At 33.1% G+C, this 17,989-nt stretch overlaps 3 protein-coding genes across 4 annotated transcripts; all 3 read right to left on the bottom strand.

The window, feature by feature from the left end:
- Positions 1–2,304: 2,304 nt before the first annotated feature.
- Positions 2,305–5,892, bottom strand: LOC105800012 (WAT1-related protein At5g40230). Of its 2 annotated transcripts, none has more exons than XM_052621466.1 (7): positions 5,577–5,892; positions 5,433–5,495; positions 5,236–5,352; positions 4,886–5,126; positions 4,651–4,809; positions 4,418–4,569; positions 2,305–2,611 (listed from the first exon to the last, which is right to left on the bottom strand). In XM_052621466.1, the coding sequence occupies exons 1-7, from the start codon at positions 5,765–5,767 to the stop codon at positions 2,488–2,490; spliced, it is 1,047 nt and encodes a 348-aa protein (XP_052477426.1). In that variant the 5' UTR covers positions 5,768–5,892; the 3' UTR covers positions 2,305–2,487. The 2 variants fall into 2 exon arrangements, with proteins under 2 accessions (XP_052477426.1, XP_012486312.1); XM_012630858.2 differs by having other exon boundaries at positions 2,305–2,598; positions 5,577–5,891.
- A 1,300-nt stretch (positions 5,893–7,192) lies between these two features.
- On the bottom strand, positions 7,193–9,569 carry LOC105800009 (probable inactive receptor kinase At2g26730). Its single transcript, XM_012630855.2, has 2 exons — positions 8,010–9,569; positions 7,193–7,924 (listed from the first exon to the last, which is right to left on the bottom strand). Exons 1-2 carry the CDS (start codon positions 9,304–9,306, stop codon positions 7,356–7,358), a joined length of 1,866 nt encoding a protein of 621 aa, XP_012486309.1. The 5' UTR covers positions 9,307–9,569; the 3' UTR covers positions 7,193–7,355.
- A 147-nt stretch (positions 9,570–9,716) lies between these two features.
- On the bottom strand, positions 9,717–14,584 carry LOC105800013 (ubiquitin-conjugating enzyme E2-23 kDa). The gene is made up of 7 exons (XM_012630861.2): positions 14,450–14,584; positions 12,399–12,472; positions 11,632–11,711; positions 11,074–11,188; positions 10,738–10,790; positions 10,417–10,545; positions 9,717–10,177 (listed from the first exon to the last, which is right to left on the bottom strand). Exons 2-7 carry the CDS (start codon positions 12,440–12,442, stop codon positions 10,041–10,043), a joined length of 558 nt encoding a protein of 185 aa, XP_012486315.1. The 5' UTR covers positions 12,443–12,472; positions 14,450–14,584; the 3' UTR covers positions 9,717–10,040.
- Positions 14,585–17,989: the final 3,405 nt, after the last annotated feature.

The raw sequence follows: 17,989 nt of genomic DNA on the forward strand, positions 1-17,989 counted from the left end.
ATGTTTATTTGATAAACTTCCTAATATGAAAAATTATGACTTTCCAAAGAAATATTTGTGTACTTATTGGTACATTATATATAGATATTTGGTTGGAGTTCATCCAAATTGTGTGTGAAATTTTTCACTACAAAAGTTTTCTTTATTTCTCATAAACTTGAGATATTTAATGATTTGTTTTATTCAAATCGTGATATTGGTAACTAGCATTTGAGTGCTATTTACGAGACATTATTTAAGTGTATTAATTGATAAATGATATACTAATCAAAGTTTATCTATAATATGTATTTTCATTGTTGATTTAAAATAACCATAAGCTAAACGAAATTTATATATGATTACACATGTTTTAGTCTATGTTATAAATCTTGGAATATAAGTTGTTTTAACTAGAAACGAAATATGTTATAAAGTGTCACTTTTGGTTAAGAGTTGTCACTATTTATAGTGATAAATTAGGTCTCTTGAATACCAAAAGTTATGTCACTTGGCCATTAACCAAGAGTTGTCACATTTATAGTGATGAGTTATGTCTCTTGTTACCAAAAGTCATGTCATTTAATTATTAACAAAGAGTCATAATTATTCAAGTAGATATCTATTGAATAATTTTATTTATTGCTAAAAGATGTGACTATTTGAACAGTTATGTCTCTATGAAGAGACATGAGAACTCCTATAAATAATAGTCAAAATTAATTTGTTTGGTACCCCAAACAAGTCAAAAGTTTTTTTCTATTTTCCTCCATCTTTTAATATTGTTAGATTGTTCTTTAAAAAATTATTGCAGAAGTTCTTTATAGATATTGATATTTTTGCTCTGCTCAATACTCAGTGGATTGTTTCCGTCAGTACACAACGTCGATAGTCATTAGGCTTCATAGTATCCTCGAGGTTATTTTTCAGTAACTTTTTTGTACACCAAAATATAGATGGGACGGATAGAACCTTAAAGAAAGTGACGTTGTTACACGTCTTGAAGCCTTCATTAATTTCTCATAAGTTTTTTTTTATCCCCACACACCAACACGTTTGGTAGGAGTATTAATTTTTACATATGTTTTAGTATATGGGTTAACAATAAACTAACTCAATTGATAATATTTAGTCACTCCCATAACTTATTTTTAGCAAAGAAAAGGAAAAAAACATCGCTTATTTTAAAGAAGTCTTGTTTTCTACAAGAGTCTTTCTCATCTTTCTAATTTCAATTTAAATTTATATAGACTATTCTTCATTTTATGCCTACCTATTATAATACATATAAATAAATATTTTTTCTCATGTTATCATAGTAACCAAAAGAGGCTTTAGGTATGTAAGATGATACATAACGCGAAGGATAAACCTTATGCTTTTTATGTGAAATCTACCAACTAGGATAGATTATTTATTGATTTTAGGGTTAGGGTTCGGTTAGTTTCTTTTTCTTTTTTATTTAAAAAACTCGACACCCATCGTTATTGATCTTAATTTAAATAACCGTTTCACTCTTTAAATAAATGATTACAATTTATGATAAGTTCTTTTAAAATTTCTAGAGTGGACATCAATACCCACTATTGTCGAGCTTTATTTAAATATTATTCAAACAATTTACAAAATTAAATTATATCGTTATAGTTTAAAATTTAAGTAGTTTACCAAAAACTCGACATCCATAGATGTTGAGATACCTTTAACTATTTGATAATCATCACCTCGATTCTAACGGGTACAGAAAATTTAGAATTGGAATCAATACACAAAACTTGACACTCATGATTGTTGAACTATCCCTAAAAAAACATATTTGAGAAAGCAACTTTTAAAACACATATTACAATAAATAAAAAAAATATATTATTTTCAAGTAAAAAGATTAAGTTATTTTCATTATTTTAAATATAAAATAAAAAATAATTTAATTATTAATTTAAAAAATAGCGATAATCACAAATTTTTAATTTGTGAAAAGAAAAGGGGTCCAAATACCATATGGAATTGTTTTTCAATTTCTTAATTTTCTTTTATCAGCCCTAGATTTAAGATACACGATGCCTCGCTTATGTGTATTAAAAGCCTTTCTGCACTATGTCATGGCTGACTTTGCATTTCCACATCTGATTGTCTAACATTTCTTTTTGTACTTAATTCTTTTTAAAGAAATGTCAAGCAATTGTTTGTTATGGTAGCTACTATAGCTGAAAAACGAAAGCCTAGTTTCAATATATGCTTTCTTATTACTTCACTAGAATTGAAACAATAATGTTTTCGTGTGTCTTGCTTTAAACTGGAAATCTGGCTTGCGTTTGGACCGAATTTGATTCAACTCAGTTCATATATACCTCCGGTTAATGCCAACAGCAATAACTATAACTACAATTTCTCCTTTGGCATGTGAATACAAGGAGAATATACACACATGCATATACATCAGCTGGATTTCTGGTAACTACTAAGAATTCTGAGAAAAAGAAAGATATAATCATTTAGGCATCTACATCATGTCCATCTAAGAGAGGGGTGGTTGTTGTCTTGCCCACTTCTTCCTTGTCCGACTGTGCCCATATCACCCCATAAAAGCCCGTTACAATTATGGCTGCTCCCACAATACTGCAAAGGAGTACTAGTATTATTAACTCATTGTTAAGTTTCGGTAAAAGTGGTGATAGCTGCATGCAATACAGCTTCATTCGTCTATGGTAACTTAGATCAATTACTATAAAATTTGTGATGTAGATCCACTATAACAAAAGCGGAACATATCACAATGCCACTGAATTTTAAGAGATGTAATAGAAATATTGATTAAGAATAACCCAAAGAGATAAGTCTACAAACTCAAATTGATAGAAGTTCGTTTCAAGTTTTTTTCTCTCTTGATTTTCTTGACCTTTCTCATCTGCCAAACACTGCTCTTGTGGTGTTAATTCTAACGCAAATATGTATAACTTTACGAAGGTAAACAATCCTATTTCCAAAAGCAGTTTTGCGCATAGAGAAGGAAAAGCTGATGAATGAATCACATTGCATTATAGCAAGAAACAAAGAAATGGTACTCTTAAGAGAGTTTTGCAAAAGTAAAATAAAACAAACATGGCATCATAAGATTAGAATATAAGTGCAAAGACCTATTATGCTTTCAAACTTATAGGGTGAGCTAATACCATTGCATGTTTACTTATTCGGGTTGTGTGCGTAGGTTTCAGCCAACACGTACGTAGAAAGGAAATTTTAAATAGGGTCCGTTGAAGGGTGATTTAATACTTCCCATCTTCCATCAGCTGTTGGAGGAGGCGTGACGGAAACACCCCCGAGTGGGGCAATTTCCCCACTTGAAAAATCTATTCCCAAGTAATGAAATTAGTTTGATGGATCGGTGTGAATAGTTTTTCGAAAACCAACACAGGATTGAGGTAGATAAAGTAAGTTTGGCAAACCTTCCACATGCTGAATGAGGCACAACTTTGATATTATCAGATTAAGTTAGAGGGGTGTGCTGAAATGATTATAATTCAGCAATTATTGCTCCCTCTGTTTTGGTCCTTCCGCTTGGGAGATTTGGTTAGTTTGAAACAGATAGGAAGGGTAGAGCTTTATCATTGACAATTGCGACAAAAATTAAGACGAGCTAGTCAGTACATTCGGGCAAAACAACATGTTAGGCTATTTATGGCTGGATTGGATGATTCCATCCGATTAAATGCTCAAATACATAAAACCCCTGATTTAGTCACAACTATGAGCCTCGCTAGAGCCTTTAAACATAAGCAGTAAATGACGCAGATAGAGAATAAACATCATTGTAAGAAGCTATTTGGCTTAAATGAATAATTCCATAAAATTCAGACCAATTTACACAATGTTTTTCTCAAAAGGCCCTTTGATTTTATGTCCAAGTTAAGGAATTTTTGTTTAGAGTATCCCTTGTGAAATCAACCAGTCGTCTATTTGTAGCTTATTATTGTGTTCCAGTACATCGCTTTATAATAATCAACTTGTTGAAATAACACAATCCCACGTCTAAAAAATACAAAGTTGTGGAGATTTTGTACTACTACAAATGAGGGTTGTTCCTCCATCTTTGAATCATCCGTCATATTCTTTCTAAGACATTTTTTTCCTCTTTATTTATAATGTTTCACTTATATCTTTTGCAATAAAATATAAACCTGTACAATTTTCTAATATAATAATTTACTCTCTTTTATCCTATTGGCACAACACAACTTATACTTCGGCTTCAAATATTTTATATTTTATCTCGTTGCTACTACGAGGGTAAGCAAATTAATACGCTCGTTTTTATCTAGTTTTAAACTTATTTATGCTCATTTGCTAATTAATAGGTGAGGCCCTGCTTATGTTCATGAACGGTTTACTAAGTTTGCAAAAATTCGCAAATTAAAAATGATAATAAGGAAATTCGTACCTGCCAATATAAAGCGTTTCACCAAGGAAAATGAACCCCAAGAAGGCAGCAATAGCAATACTTAAGGGCTTGAACGACGCCACAAAGACCGGCCCTTTACGCCGTATGCACCATGCTTGTACGCCGAATGTTACCACATTTCCAAATAAAGCCTGAAACGAAATTGGTCTCAGTTACTAAGCTTCGATTTGCCAAAATGACAAAGCTAACATGGGGAGTTGCAGTCTGCTTACTGAGTAGACCACAGAAATGAGCTCGATATCTGAACTCAACATCCAAGCGTTGGGGTCTCTTTCAAAAAGCAAAGTAACCAATGCAGATTGAATGGTCCCAAAGAGGCAATAGAAGGAAACCAACATTATCTCCGATGGATACCCTTTCAGAACCGCAGCCTTCAAATTTAGTAGGGAAAGTATCAGTTTGAAGTAGCCAAAGCATTGTGGATTATGAAATAGCATATTAAATTACCTGACCAACGATGTTTGCTGAAAGTGACAAAGAGGCAGTAGCGATGAAGAGGCCACCTATGAGCCAATTGTTAGATGTTGTTAACATGGTAGAAGGAGATGGGTGTAAATGCGGTTGAATTGGTGGGGACAGTACTGGAGGACCCTTGTAAAGGGTCATAATGAGTGCTCCAGAAATGGATACTAAGGTGCCGAACACTTTGATCTGACTCTTTGGGCTTTTCAACTCTAGCTTTTCCATCCTATAAAGTTCAAAGAAAAAATGGAAAAACTGCTATAGCTAGCAAAGATCAAAGACAGCTGATTAGGCCTTATACTACAAAAACAAATGGCATAGTAGCAAAGACGAACCCGAAGATAACAGCAAGCAAGAAAGTGAAAGCTGGGATTAAGTTGGCAAGAGCAGAAGCAAGGGTTGGAGAGCTGTAACTTACACCGGTGATTACACAGTTCTGCATCAAAGTGATCCTGCAAAAAACCCAGTTTCATACCCCAATTTTTTCACCAATAAAGGAATTATTGAACTCTGTTCAGATTTAATTGCATACCCAGCAATGCTTAAGCAGAAAATTTTGCACAGAAAAGATAAAGTAATTGGTGGCCGCTTTTTCCTGCATATAAGGAAGTCCCAAAACAGAAATAGTTACCATTAATTGCTCATCCATGGATCTAATTGATAGATAGATGAGAACCTTGTGAAGAAAAAAGCCGCCGGAAGAAGAATGAGGGAAGCCAGAGCATTTGAGTAGACGACAAGGACAAAGTGGCTCATTCCTTTGGACATGGCAGCTTTGCTGAGGGTGGTTAAGCCAACATCCAGGCACTCCACAGCCACCATGGCTGCAAATGGCGCCGATGCAACTAACCACGACTTCACTTTCATCTCTTCTTTCTCTCCAGATCGCTGGGAGTTAGTGGTTGACTTAAGTCGCTGTTACAAATAAAAATAATTTTCTCTTTCTGAGTTTCACTTCTATCATCGGGATTGCAACGGAGTACGGACAACAGGTAGACACTAAACTGTAATTTTAAGACAGGAAAAATGGAATATTTGATCACGTGCTGCATCTCATTTCCATACTGTTGAAAAAGAAAAAGGAAATCCCCGAGATTTAATTAACCCCATTCATAATTTACCATCTCCAATGGAATGTTAACCAACCAACCAACGAACTACGTACGCGTGTGTTTTTAGATATTATCTTCTAATTTTTATATATTTATATTTTAATGCGGATTGAGTATTAACTCAATTGGTACCGGTATTGTTGTCAGTTTAGGAGGACGTTGGTTCAAGTGTGCTGAAGCGTATTATACATCTATTCTAGGGTTGAGAGTAGATGTGAGTTTCTATACTCTTGTATTTTTGAAATTATATTTAGAAAATTTTAAAAAATCTGCCCAAAACGGCAAAAGCAAAAGAAAGTTAAATTAATTTTTGAGATATTTGGTATTTTATTCAAAAATAAATAAATATTCAGAAAATTTTAAATTTGATCCAAAATAAGTTAATAAGTGGAAAAATTAAGCCTTATTTAATAATTCATTAAAAACAATTCAATTCATTGAAAGTTAATATTTTCAATCTTTAATTTTTAAACAAGTTTAATAAGAGATATTAAAATCATTTAATAGAAAATTTTGAATAAAACCATTGAAAAAGATGGGTAGATAAATTGTGATCTATCACTTATTGAAAAATACATTATTCAATTTATACTTTAATTTTTTTCCTTTTCCTTTATGTATTATCTTTAAATTGCAAATCAGTTCACAATAATTTACAAATATTTATTTTTAATTTTATAATACTTTAAATTTTATAAGATATTTTATATTCAAATTAAAATTAATTGTAAAATTATAAAATATAAAAAATTCAAAATTTAACATTTACATTTCTCAAATGTTAGTGTCACTGTCAACATCAACCCTAGTTGTAATCTAAGGAAAAGTTGGCAACACATTTTTTTATATTTTTATATTTTAATGGCATAATGGTAGATATACCAAAGTGTGGCAAATTCTAAGTTTATGTACTAATTATATAAAATAATTTCAATATCAATTGGTTATAAGTGGCTAAGTTGAGAGAGCAATTTATATATTAACTCTTTTTTAATCCGACCAAAATCATCTCATTTAACTACAGTTTTAATTGTCGGTTGGGTCTTAACTAATTAGTATCAGTATTATTGCCAGTAAATGAGATGTGAGTTTGAGTGTGCTGAAACATATTATTTTTCTAGTTAAGGGTTGAGGAGGGAGTTATGAGTAATTTTCCGCAATCAAAATTTTGTAGAAAAAGTGAAGTTAAAATTTTATGCCATCTTACATTTAATAAGGTTTTGTATTTTATACATAATCAGTGTATACATTAAATGTAAAAACTTTTTAATAAATTACAGAAATGAAAATTGGACCGATTGATGAACAGTCGAATTAATGCAAAAGTATGGAATTGGAGTGGTTCATACATAGGGGCTTGATTTATCCTCTTCATCTTTTAGCGTGTTGATCATAACAGCAACTTGGTCCATGTTGGGCCTTTCATAAGGGTTAGGATTTATGCACTTCAATGCTATCTGCAAAAGGATCAGCAACCTCTCTTCACTTGCACCTTCCAGAAGTAAGCCTTTATCAAACACTTCAACAGTCCACTCCTCTCTAACCACTGAGTTAACCCATTGAATCAATTCCAACTCATCACCCTGGACCGGTTTTCCTGTTACAAGTTCAAGAAGGATCACCCCAAAACCATAGATGTCTGCTTTAAAGCTTGTACGGATACGGGCAGGATCCAAGCTGAAACTGTTGGAGTGGGAATTCGATGATGGATTTTCACTTTGGGAAATCATTAGCCCATATTCACTCACACAAGGATCCATGTTGTTGTTGAACAGTATGTTTGCTGATTTCAGGTTACCATGTGCGATTCCGTCTTCACTCAGCTCCTCATGCATATATGCTAATGCCTCAGCAACAGTAGCTGCAACGTTTATCCTGCTTCCCCAGTCGAATGCCTGGCCATTTCGGGATCCTGAATCAACAAGGAACCATATCAGTAGTGATGAACAGAGCCCAATTAGTTGCTAACCAACAAGCATAGGTGACAATGAAATTACCGTGGAGTAGCTTGGAAAGACTGCCATTTGGTTGATATTCATATACCAAGAGCTTCTCTTGCTTGGAACTATAAAAAGCTAGTGATCGCAGTATATTCGGATGCCTTGTCTGGTGCAATCTCTGCATTCTTCTCCTGAAGGCTTGACTTGTAACACTCCAGTCCTTTACCCGCTTCACTGCCAAGGTTGTCGACCCATTATCAAGCATTACCTTGTAGATGCTTCCATGTTTCCCCTTTCCAAGCAATTCAGCCGGAGCACGAAGCAGGTCCTCGAACCTTAAACCTTGGGCCCTTGGACTTCTAAGAACTACAAGGGGTGACATTGCCGCTCTACTCTCTTCATAACTTGCTGAATATTCTGACTTATGCTCAGTGATCTTAGATACATCGTAAGTACTGCTAGTGTATGCGTTCACTCCCTTTTTCGCAACATCAGCCTCGGCTTCTTTCAGCTTCTTTTTGCTGATTAATATGAAGGCAACTACCAACAAAATAATAAGTCCAAGAACAGCATAACCAAAGTAGATAAGAAGCAGTCTCCTTGATGAATCTTTAGATTTTCGTGGAGATAATGGTGCTGCTGCTGCTGATGGTGGGAATTCCTTTGAGATAAATTCTCCACCTAGTTCTGGATTACCCGACCAACTTTCAGCAGAGAACCGGCCTTTTACATCAGGAAGTGGACCATTGAAGTTGTTGTTGGAGACATTGAACTGCATCAGATTGGAGAAATCAAGCTTTGGTATCTCTCCGCTAAGTTGATTATTCTGAGCATAAAACGTAATCAACTTCGAAATTCGAGACAAATCGGGAACCTTTCCAGAGAAGTTATTGTTGGATATATCAAATCTTTTCAAGTTACTCAACTCTTTCAGAGAATCCGGAAGGTGACCTGATAACCGGTTACCACTTAAATACAGATGAGTTAAACGTTTGCAATTCCCCATCTCTTCCGATATCAATCCAGCAACATTGTTCTTGACGAGGCTAAACACGAGAAGGGAACTTGCCTTGCAAACTGAACCAATATCGAGAACTCCAGTGAGATTTAACCCATCAAGAACTACTTTCTTGACAGACCGCAACTGAGTGTCGCACGATACGCCCTTCCATTTGTGTGTGCAGGGGTCTGATGTCATGTTCCAACCCCAACTTTGATCTGTCTTTGCAGTTACACCTGCAAGTTTGTCCATGAATCTCACCAGGGATTGCTTTACTTCATCATCATCTGAATTTGAGACATTGAAGAGCAGAAAGATCAAAAGGGGCAGTACCCGGATTGAAACTCGGTTCATTTTCAACTTACAAACAGAAGCAAGGTTTCTACCAACTTTAAGGAAAAGGGATTGCTTGTTCACGAATTGTTGAAGAACAAACAGAAATAAAATGGTTTACATGCTCTGCCAACTTTTGCTTTGCCATATGGCTGAATTTGAGTAGGTGGTTTGCTACGTTCTGTAAGACAGTCAAATAATGAGCAAGGAATGGGTCAATAAACCAAAGTGGCATTTAAAATTGACTGCCGGCAAGGTGAAAGTGTCAAAGAATCCTTGCAATACAGTGCATGTCTTCCTCGGTTGCCGTCTAACACACGGGCCAAATGCTTCAGGTCCTAGAAAAGCATAAATCTCAAAAGTAAAACTGCAACTTTTCCAAGGATTCTCTTCCTATTAACAAATAACCTTTTATTATTCTAGCATGAGGCTAAAAACAAATGTTACTAAAATCTTTATTCAAATTTAATCAAATACCAACCACATACAAATACAAATACATGACCATGTATTCCCTTAGTACAGGATCTACGGGGAAAGAAGATACAAGCTGGTGTTTAATAAGAATATTTGAGTTTAATGTATCAATAGTTATTGCTTTTTTTTTTTCCTTTTAAGCCCTACCATATTGAAATCACTAACTTTACTTGCCAGTTCTATTTTTATCTAATATATGCCGATGAGAACAACAAAGGGGGTTCATCATCGCTTTTATCAAATGTTTAATTCGTAGAAGCCAGATCTTCCAAGGTAGGTTATGGATCTGCATGTCCAGCAATTTCATCATCACTAGATCCAGTATCTTCATCAGTGATGTCATCCTCGTCATCAGTTTCCTTGTCAGCTGCGGATTTCGTGATGTCTTCTTTCTTTGCATATCGCTCACAGTATTCTGCTTCCATGAAGGGGAAAAAGAAGACACTAGTTATATCACTCAGCCTAGAAATGAAAACTTAGTCAACAACCACCCTCTATTTCTTACACACTCATGGATAAATGTAATAAAGCAGTAATCCTGAGTTTACCACCGGATCACAAAATTTCCAAATGCATAGTGTACATTGGAGCCATTCGACTAGAGCAAAATTCAGAATGGAGGAAAAGAAGATAAACCGATTCAATATATTTTACCTTTTACTTTTTGATCATATTGCTTTCGATCCTTCATCATTAATGATGCTGCATCCCCATTTAGAGGGTCTGAAGGATTTGGATAAAGCAAGAGCTGTGGAAGAAAAACTTCAAAAATATTTAAAAGATCTGCAATAACAGGAAAAAGAAGTCGTATATAGCTCAGTTTCCATTACAAATTCCAGAAAAGAAAAAAAAGTACTAATTTGTATATGGAAGAAGCAAGGATATTATTAATGCAAAAAATGTATGTTAGGTGTCAATCAAGAAAATGAAGAAGGTCTCCTGCTTGTAAGCAATGTTAATCCAATTGATGCTTACCGAACATTGGACTCCATGATTGGTTAATAACATCCAAGCAAACAGAACCAGACCTGCAATTATTTGAATACAGAAAAAAAATCGGATTCTGACAACTTTGAACAAGAATCAGCATGGCATACCCAGAAATACAAAAAGGTTACCAGAATCCTTGTCTACTAACAATTAATACAAGAGCATCTTAAATATTTTTCTTAGCAAATCAATTCCAAATTTTAGATGGCTGACCATGAAAGCTCAAAGGGACCATTTTTGAAGACAGTTAAAGAATGAAAAAAACTAAACAGCAGATAATACAGTTTGTAAGAGTCACTTCTGAAATTATGAATTCCTCACAGTTCATCAACATTTGGGTGGAATATCTTGTTCACAAATCCAATAGAAGGAGACTTGAATGGGTAAGCATCCGGAAGCTCAACCCGGATTTTCCAAACCCCACCTTCATAGAGACCTGTATGCATTGAAGTTGATATTAAAGAAGTCAAAGTGGATTAAAAACAAGTACTTGGACTAGCAATAGAAACAATTTGTTATAAGCTGTAGCATAGATAAAGCCCTCTAAGTATATAATAAATTTAATAAAATTATCAACAAATTTCCAAATTTATAAGCATATATAACACTATGGAACAGTTCTCTGCTGGTCCAGCACCTATTTTTCTTTCGTATTATGGATGCAAATTTTGGGAACTGGATCATCTAGGTGTTTTGTTTACTTTGTAATGATAAATAGATATTGTATCCTCTCTCTATAATAATAATAAAAATAAAAATAATAACAACCAGGTGACTACCTGAAGTACATGCTTAAACATATAAATACTATGTGAGAGGGATCATATCAAACACACATGAAAAAGAGAACATAAATTGAACAGATTAGTATAAGCATACTTTCTTTGGGACCATGAAACTTGACATTGAATTCGTTGAGCCCATCATTTATTGTTTCTACATTGTAATCACTCATCATCCTAGATAAAATTAAAAATAAAAAACTCATCAGCAACTCAGGCTAAAATCCAAGTTTAGCAGCAATTTCTAAATTCAGCAAAGCTTTCACGAAGTGGAAATGGAAATAGTTCATTTGAATAAACTAAAAGTATCAAGAATTGAAATAATCACTCAGGCAAACAAAAAGAAAAATCTGTCACTAGGTCTGTTAAAAGTGAGAGGATGCCCTATAAAAATGCAATAAACTCACTGCTGAGTAAAGGTGAAAGCTGAAAATCATTGACATTTTTTACTGTTCATGGATTTCTTAATTGTAGAAAAGAAACAAAACAGTATCACAGACAGTTGACTTTCAGAGTATTTAATGAATAATGGCCATTCAAGTTATAGTCCCATCCACCCTATGAAATCCAATTTTCAGAATATAGATGTTCTCATTCAACAAATTCAATTTACCATCTCTGCTACGAACATCTTCATGATGCTACTCCTAATAACTAAAAAGGTTACAACTCAAAACATCCCAACTTATCCATCACTTGTTATGTGATTAAGACAGCCGGTCTAGGTGCCTTGGCCACACTAATTACTAGCACTGCTTTAGAAAATTGCAAAGAAAAGTGCCCAAAACACCATACAAAATACTATCAGTAAAAGCATTACAGTAGCAAACTATTCTGAACATAAAATATGTAAGAGAAACTTACAACTTCATTACATCCATTTCCCTCCTCTTGCTAGGGGAAGACATTTTAAGCCAATATTGCAGACTCCAAACTACCTGCAGAATATCAACACAAAATTACTTTTTGCACTTCTGCAAGATTAAAACTTATGAAATGAACTTCACATTTTACACACTTCCATGTCCAAAATGTTCTTATTTCTAAAACATTCTAGAAAAAAACTAGTCTGATTATGGGAGAAGGGCACATGTTAACTTGTAGAATCCTAGAGGCTGCATTCTAAGAACCCTCAAATTTTATGTCCTGCACCAAAAATAAATGTTGATGCAGAGATAAAAACAAGTATATACTTTTGAGTGAACTAATCCAAAACAGGGTGTCGATGTAGTGAGTTCTGAATATTTAACGCAGTCTACATAACCAAAGAAATCCTCATATCAACCAAAGTTACACTTGCATGAAATTCTTAAAAAGACAAACCAAATCCTTAGAAATTCGAAAAGGTCCAGACAATTTTTTTTGATGCTCATGCTTATTTTCAATTTCTGAATTACACTGGATAACAAGCTCTAAATTATGACCAATTTAATTCACTGCTCCTTAATCTTCGGGAAATAGCTAGCCTAAAAATCCTGAAATCAATATGAAGCTCAACAGCTCGGCATGCAGATCAAAAACTTTAACTCAAATATGAGCCAATAACTTAAGAAAAAAGTACATCAGTTTAACAAAGTCGAATTAAAGCTAAGTGAAATGTTTTTTTTTTTTTATAAACAAAGACGTTAAAGAACACACTTTTTTGAAAAATGGCCATACAATATTTAATTATCCATGTAAAACATTCCTAGACTTTAGAGTTATAAGTAACTGAGATTGAAAGCCAGTATGAAAAGCCTCATAGTATATTTGACATAAAGAACATAAGACGGAAGAAAAATACTGATAACCTTTCAACTGATATCGAATTCTTAAACAAAGAATATTGCCTTAGCACAATGTCTTAGCAAGAAATATTTTCCTGCTGGATTGCCATTAAAATGTAAATATGAATAGATTGCCATCAAAAGAATCTATAGATGTGAGTAAATGCTTGTAATTAGAGAAACAACTTCAAAACTCTTTAATTACTTGGATTGGCATGTAACCCTGAACCAAAGATGCAAGGTTTTAGAAATTTTGACAAGTTTGTTCATACACACACTACCTAGATGCAAAGATCCAACCTTAGCAGCTTCATATTCTTCTGACGAAAATCTAAATGCAAAATATGTAAAGATAGAAGATTCAAGTCTGCACTTCAATTCCCAGTAATCCATAGATATTAATACTGCTGCAAATCTAGTATATAAAATTCTTAATTAGCACACTGAAAAAGGCACAAACTTCAAATGCTGCTTGCTGGTTATAAGTGTCACGATTACAAACACTACATATTAAAACCATCTCACGAATCAACAATTTTCCTATTCTTCTACCATCGATTTTGATTCATAAATCAATATACAATCCTAAGATGCAATATTCCAGTCTAAAAGTGGAAAATCTAATAATGCTGAAAGCAAGAAGTTTGTGATCATTTCCATAAAAGGATATAAAAATGCCTTAATTTGTCCACTATGTCACTTTACATTACACATTTAAAGCATAAATCTTTAGACTACACATTTGCATTAGAATACTACAAATACAAATCTCGTTTATCCTTAAGAAACTACCCATTACCCTAAGAATGTAGCCTAATCGAAAAAGAGAAAAAAAAAATTGAGATTCATATGGATCCCCATTTTCTTCCTTAAAGCATTGGAAACAGATAGAAGGCATTCTTGAAATAGAGAAATATAGCATCAGAAACGCGCGAGCGCGCACAAACACACACATAGAAGTATAACCAAATTCATCATCTTTTCATTCCCATTAAACTTAACATCCTAATAGAACGTAATAAATTACGATCCAGGGGCAAAAGGGCATCCACAAACACAAAAGAAACGACCAACAAATTGTTCCCTGTTTGATCACTTAAAGATAAAAAAAGGGAGAAGAAAAGCGAGAATGAAACCAGGGGATCTTACGTTTCAGCAAAGGGTAATTTTAACAAAAAATAATTTAGGGGATCGTTCCTATAAAGGGAGAAATGAACCGAAAATGGGGAACGAGCGGAAGGAAAAATATTATAGAGAAAAGGGAAAGAAAATAAAGATTTAATATTTTGAATAGGAAGTGGGAGTGAATGTCGTCATATTTTCATGTGCACGTGTTAGATTCAAGTTTCTGTTACGTGGCATGCATGGTTTTATTTAGGACAACAAATTATCGAGAAATGTCATGTTGATGCATTTTTTTTCGTGATTTGCTACATATTAATTTAAATTTAAAATTATTAAAATGTTTTTATATATAAAGTAAGGTAAAATTATTAGAAAGGGGTTTATATTAGGAGTGAATTTCATTTTATCTTTTATTAAAAAATAATTAATTTTTATATTTAAAATAAATGTAAATTCATTTTTTAATTTTAGATCAAAGAGTAAACTAATTATTCTAATTTTAAGTAATGACGAAACTAACAAAACAACTATATAGTGATAAGTGATGTGTCACATGTGCCTAGGGGTGTGCAAATTTCGAGTAAAACCCAATTAATTCGATCGAGGGTCGGTTAATAATTTTTTGGAAGTTCGGTTAACGGTTAATTCGGTTCGAAATCGGTCAATTAATTGAATTAACCGAATTTAATAAATAATATTATAATATATAAGTATTCGATCGGTTAAGTTGGTTAATTTTTTATATGTTTTATACTTGTTTTAATCAAAAATAAAAAAAAAACATATAAATTTTGGTTAATTCGGTTAACCGACCGAATTAACCGAAAAAGTTCGGTTCGCTTAATTTTTTTTAAATAATTTCGGTTCGAGTAACAGTTAAGGGTTTAAAAAAGGTCGATTAATTTGACTAATGATTGTTCGGGTTAGTTAATCGGTCGATTAACCGATTGAACACCCTTACATGTGCCTCATGTTGATGTGTCACATTTTGTCATAACAGTACATATTTAAAAATTAAAAAAAATCTCAAGAAGAAAAAAATTTATAAAGTTTTGAAAATTGTTAAAATTTATTTTAAAGTTAATAAAAACATCATAGACAAATGGTTGTCCAAGTATTTGAACCTGGACAACCAGTTGTCCAAGATCATTCTAAACATTTTTTGAATTTTTTATTGATTTTAATAATTTTAAAATTTCAATAATTCTTAGCAAATTTTAAATAAATATCCACATTTTATAATTTTTTGAAAAAATATGTCCACGACAAAATGAACTAGCATAACTATTTGTTTAGGTTTATACGGATGTGGTTTTTAAATAATTATGAAGTAATTTTATTTATGTTTAGGATATTTTTAATTTTTAAAATACTAACATTTAAGGTCACATGTTAGTAATTTTTAACAGAAAGACTATTAGAGGAGACAAAATGTAATTCAGATCATAATGCAATAACCTTCATAGTACTCTTAGTTAATCCTACTCATCATTTAATTCTACACCACTTACAATAAAAAAAATTTTAAAAAAATTCAATCATCACTTAGCAACACACATGGATAGAATTTTTAAGACATAATTGCAAAAAAAAAAAAAAACCTCAACCTTTAGGGGCATTTGGATATATGCTCCAAACTTTTTTATTTTCTAAAATCAACCATTTACGTAACGGATTATTCAGACATCAACCTAGTTGAAATGGTAACTGCCAGCTGACCGTTAGTCAACAGCCGATCAAAAAAATTGGTCTATATGGCGTTCCAGTTGACTGATGACGTGGCAAAAATTAAACAAATAAAAACGTTGACGTGGCAAAAAAGATTAAACAAATCGACAACATCGTTACGATCAGCATGCTATGGGGTGGTTCGTTGAACGGAGTAGAAGCAAAGCTTGGGCTTGAAATTAAGGATCGATTAGAGGAATTTATGACATTTTCCCGATGCTTGGATTCAAAACCAAGAAGCATTTGTCGTGGTTTTATGGGTTTCTCGAATCAGTGATAAAGCAACGAATGAAGCTCGGAGAGGGACCAAAAATGGCGGACAGTAAGGATTTTCTGCAGCAATTGTTGGAGCTGAACCAAAGATGAGATGCCAAAACTTCATTATCCATGGCAGACAAAAAGACCTTTCTGTGTGGGTTCATCCTTCTATTGTTGCTTAACCGGTTCTAAATTTGCATGAGGATATGCATATTTCTTCAGCCACGACTCTTGATGGCAATGGCCAGGGATGGATTATTACCTGCATTCTTTTCTGACATCAGTACACGCACCCAAGTTCAAGCAAAGCGCACAGTGACAACCGGTATGCTTGCTGCAGTATTGGCTTTTTTTTATGGATGTTTCGGAATTGTCCGGGATGGTAAGTTGTTTCATACCAATTAACTATGAAGTACAAACGTTTGTGGGGAAGAATGTATGTCTGTTAAGCATAAGATGCTTTTTTCTTTCTCTGGTGTAGGTTAGTGTTGGTACCATGAAGAAAAATGGTTTTTGGCAAGAGAAAAAATGAGAGAAAAAAATGGCAGCAGACAGTGGAGAAAAAAAACACAATGATTTTAAGTTGAAAGTGTGGAGTGGACAAAAATTACACAAAAGCATGATTATAATCATGGTAATGGAGATTCTTGTAGATGAAATGAGGCAACCATATGTTTTAAAGGAGAAAAATGGTGTTTGGCAAGAGAGAAAATGAGAGAAAAATTTTTGTTAAATAGAAGACGTTATCTATGATGCCGTGCGCTTATGTGGCATGCCACATGGGATATTATGTTAACCTACAGTACGTTGACCGTTAAAACTGGACTGATTTCTTAAAAAATCGTAATGTTGAGGGTGTCAATCAAAAAATAAAAAGGACAATGGTACAAAACCAAAAACCCCCCATACGTTGAGGTTTTTTTTTGTAATTATGTCAAATTTTAACAAAATAGTCAATTTACACTTTTCTTTTTTAACATATAGGAGCTAATGTACTCATTTTTTAGTTGAGGAAGCAAAACACGATTAAATTCCTAATACAAGAATTTCTATGGTACTTTTACCACGAAATAAATTATATTATTATTGAAATGTTTTATATTTTTATATAATAAAAATTCATAGATTTGAATTTACGAGAAAATAATTTTTCACTTAACTTTCATTTCAACTAAAGATTAATTTACTTTTTGTATAAGGTTTTAGTAAATATATTTATCACAAAATTTTTTTCACCTAAAGTCATGTGGGTATATTATAATATAAAATACTAATAGAATAGAAGAAGAAGAAAATACTAATATAATAGAAAGAAAAGAATTGTCTTTTCTGCATACTTGCTTCGATTCCGTTGCTACTGCGAGCTTTACGAATCGATCAAACCATATAAATATGTCTTCAACATGACATAGATTCTCGAAAAGATCTTGAAACTCCTCAAAATATGAAAGTCAGGATCTTTCAAAAAAATGGATTCGAGTTTTTGGGTCAAACTTTTTATTAATTTTCAAGTTCCTTCAGAAAGCATTAGAATACGTTTTCTTTTTGTATAAGGTTCTGATTATTAAAATTTTCGTG

This window comes from Gossypium raimondii, chromosome 9 (genome assembly GCF_025698545.1).
Source record: "Gossypium raimondii isolate GPD5lz chromosome 9, ASM2569854v1, whole genome shotgun sequence".
Lineage (NCBI taxonomy): Eukaryota > Viridiplantae > Streptophyta > Magnoliopsida > Malvales > Malvaceae > Gossypium > Gossypium raimondii.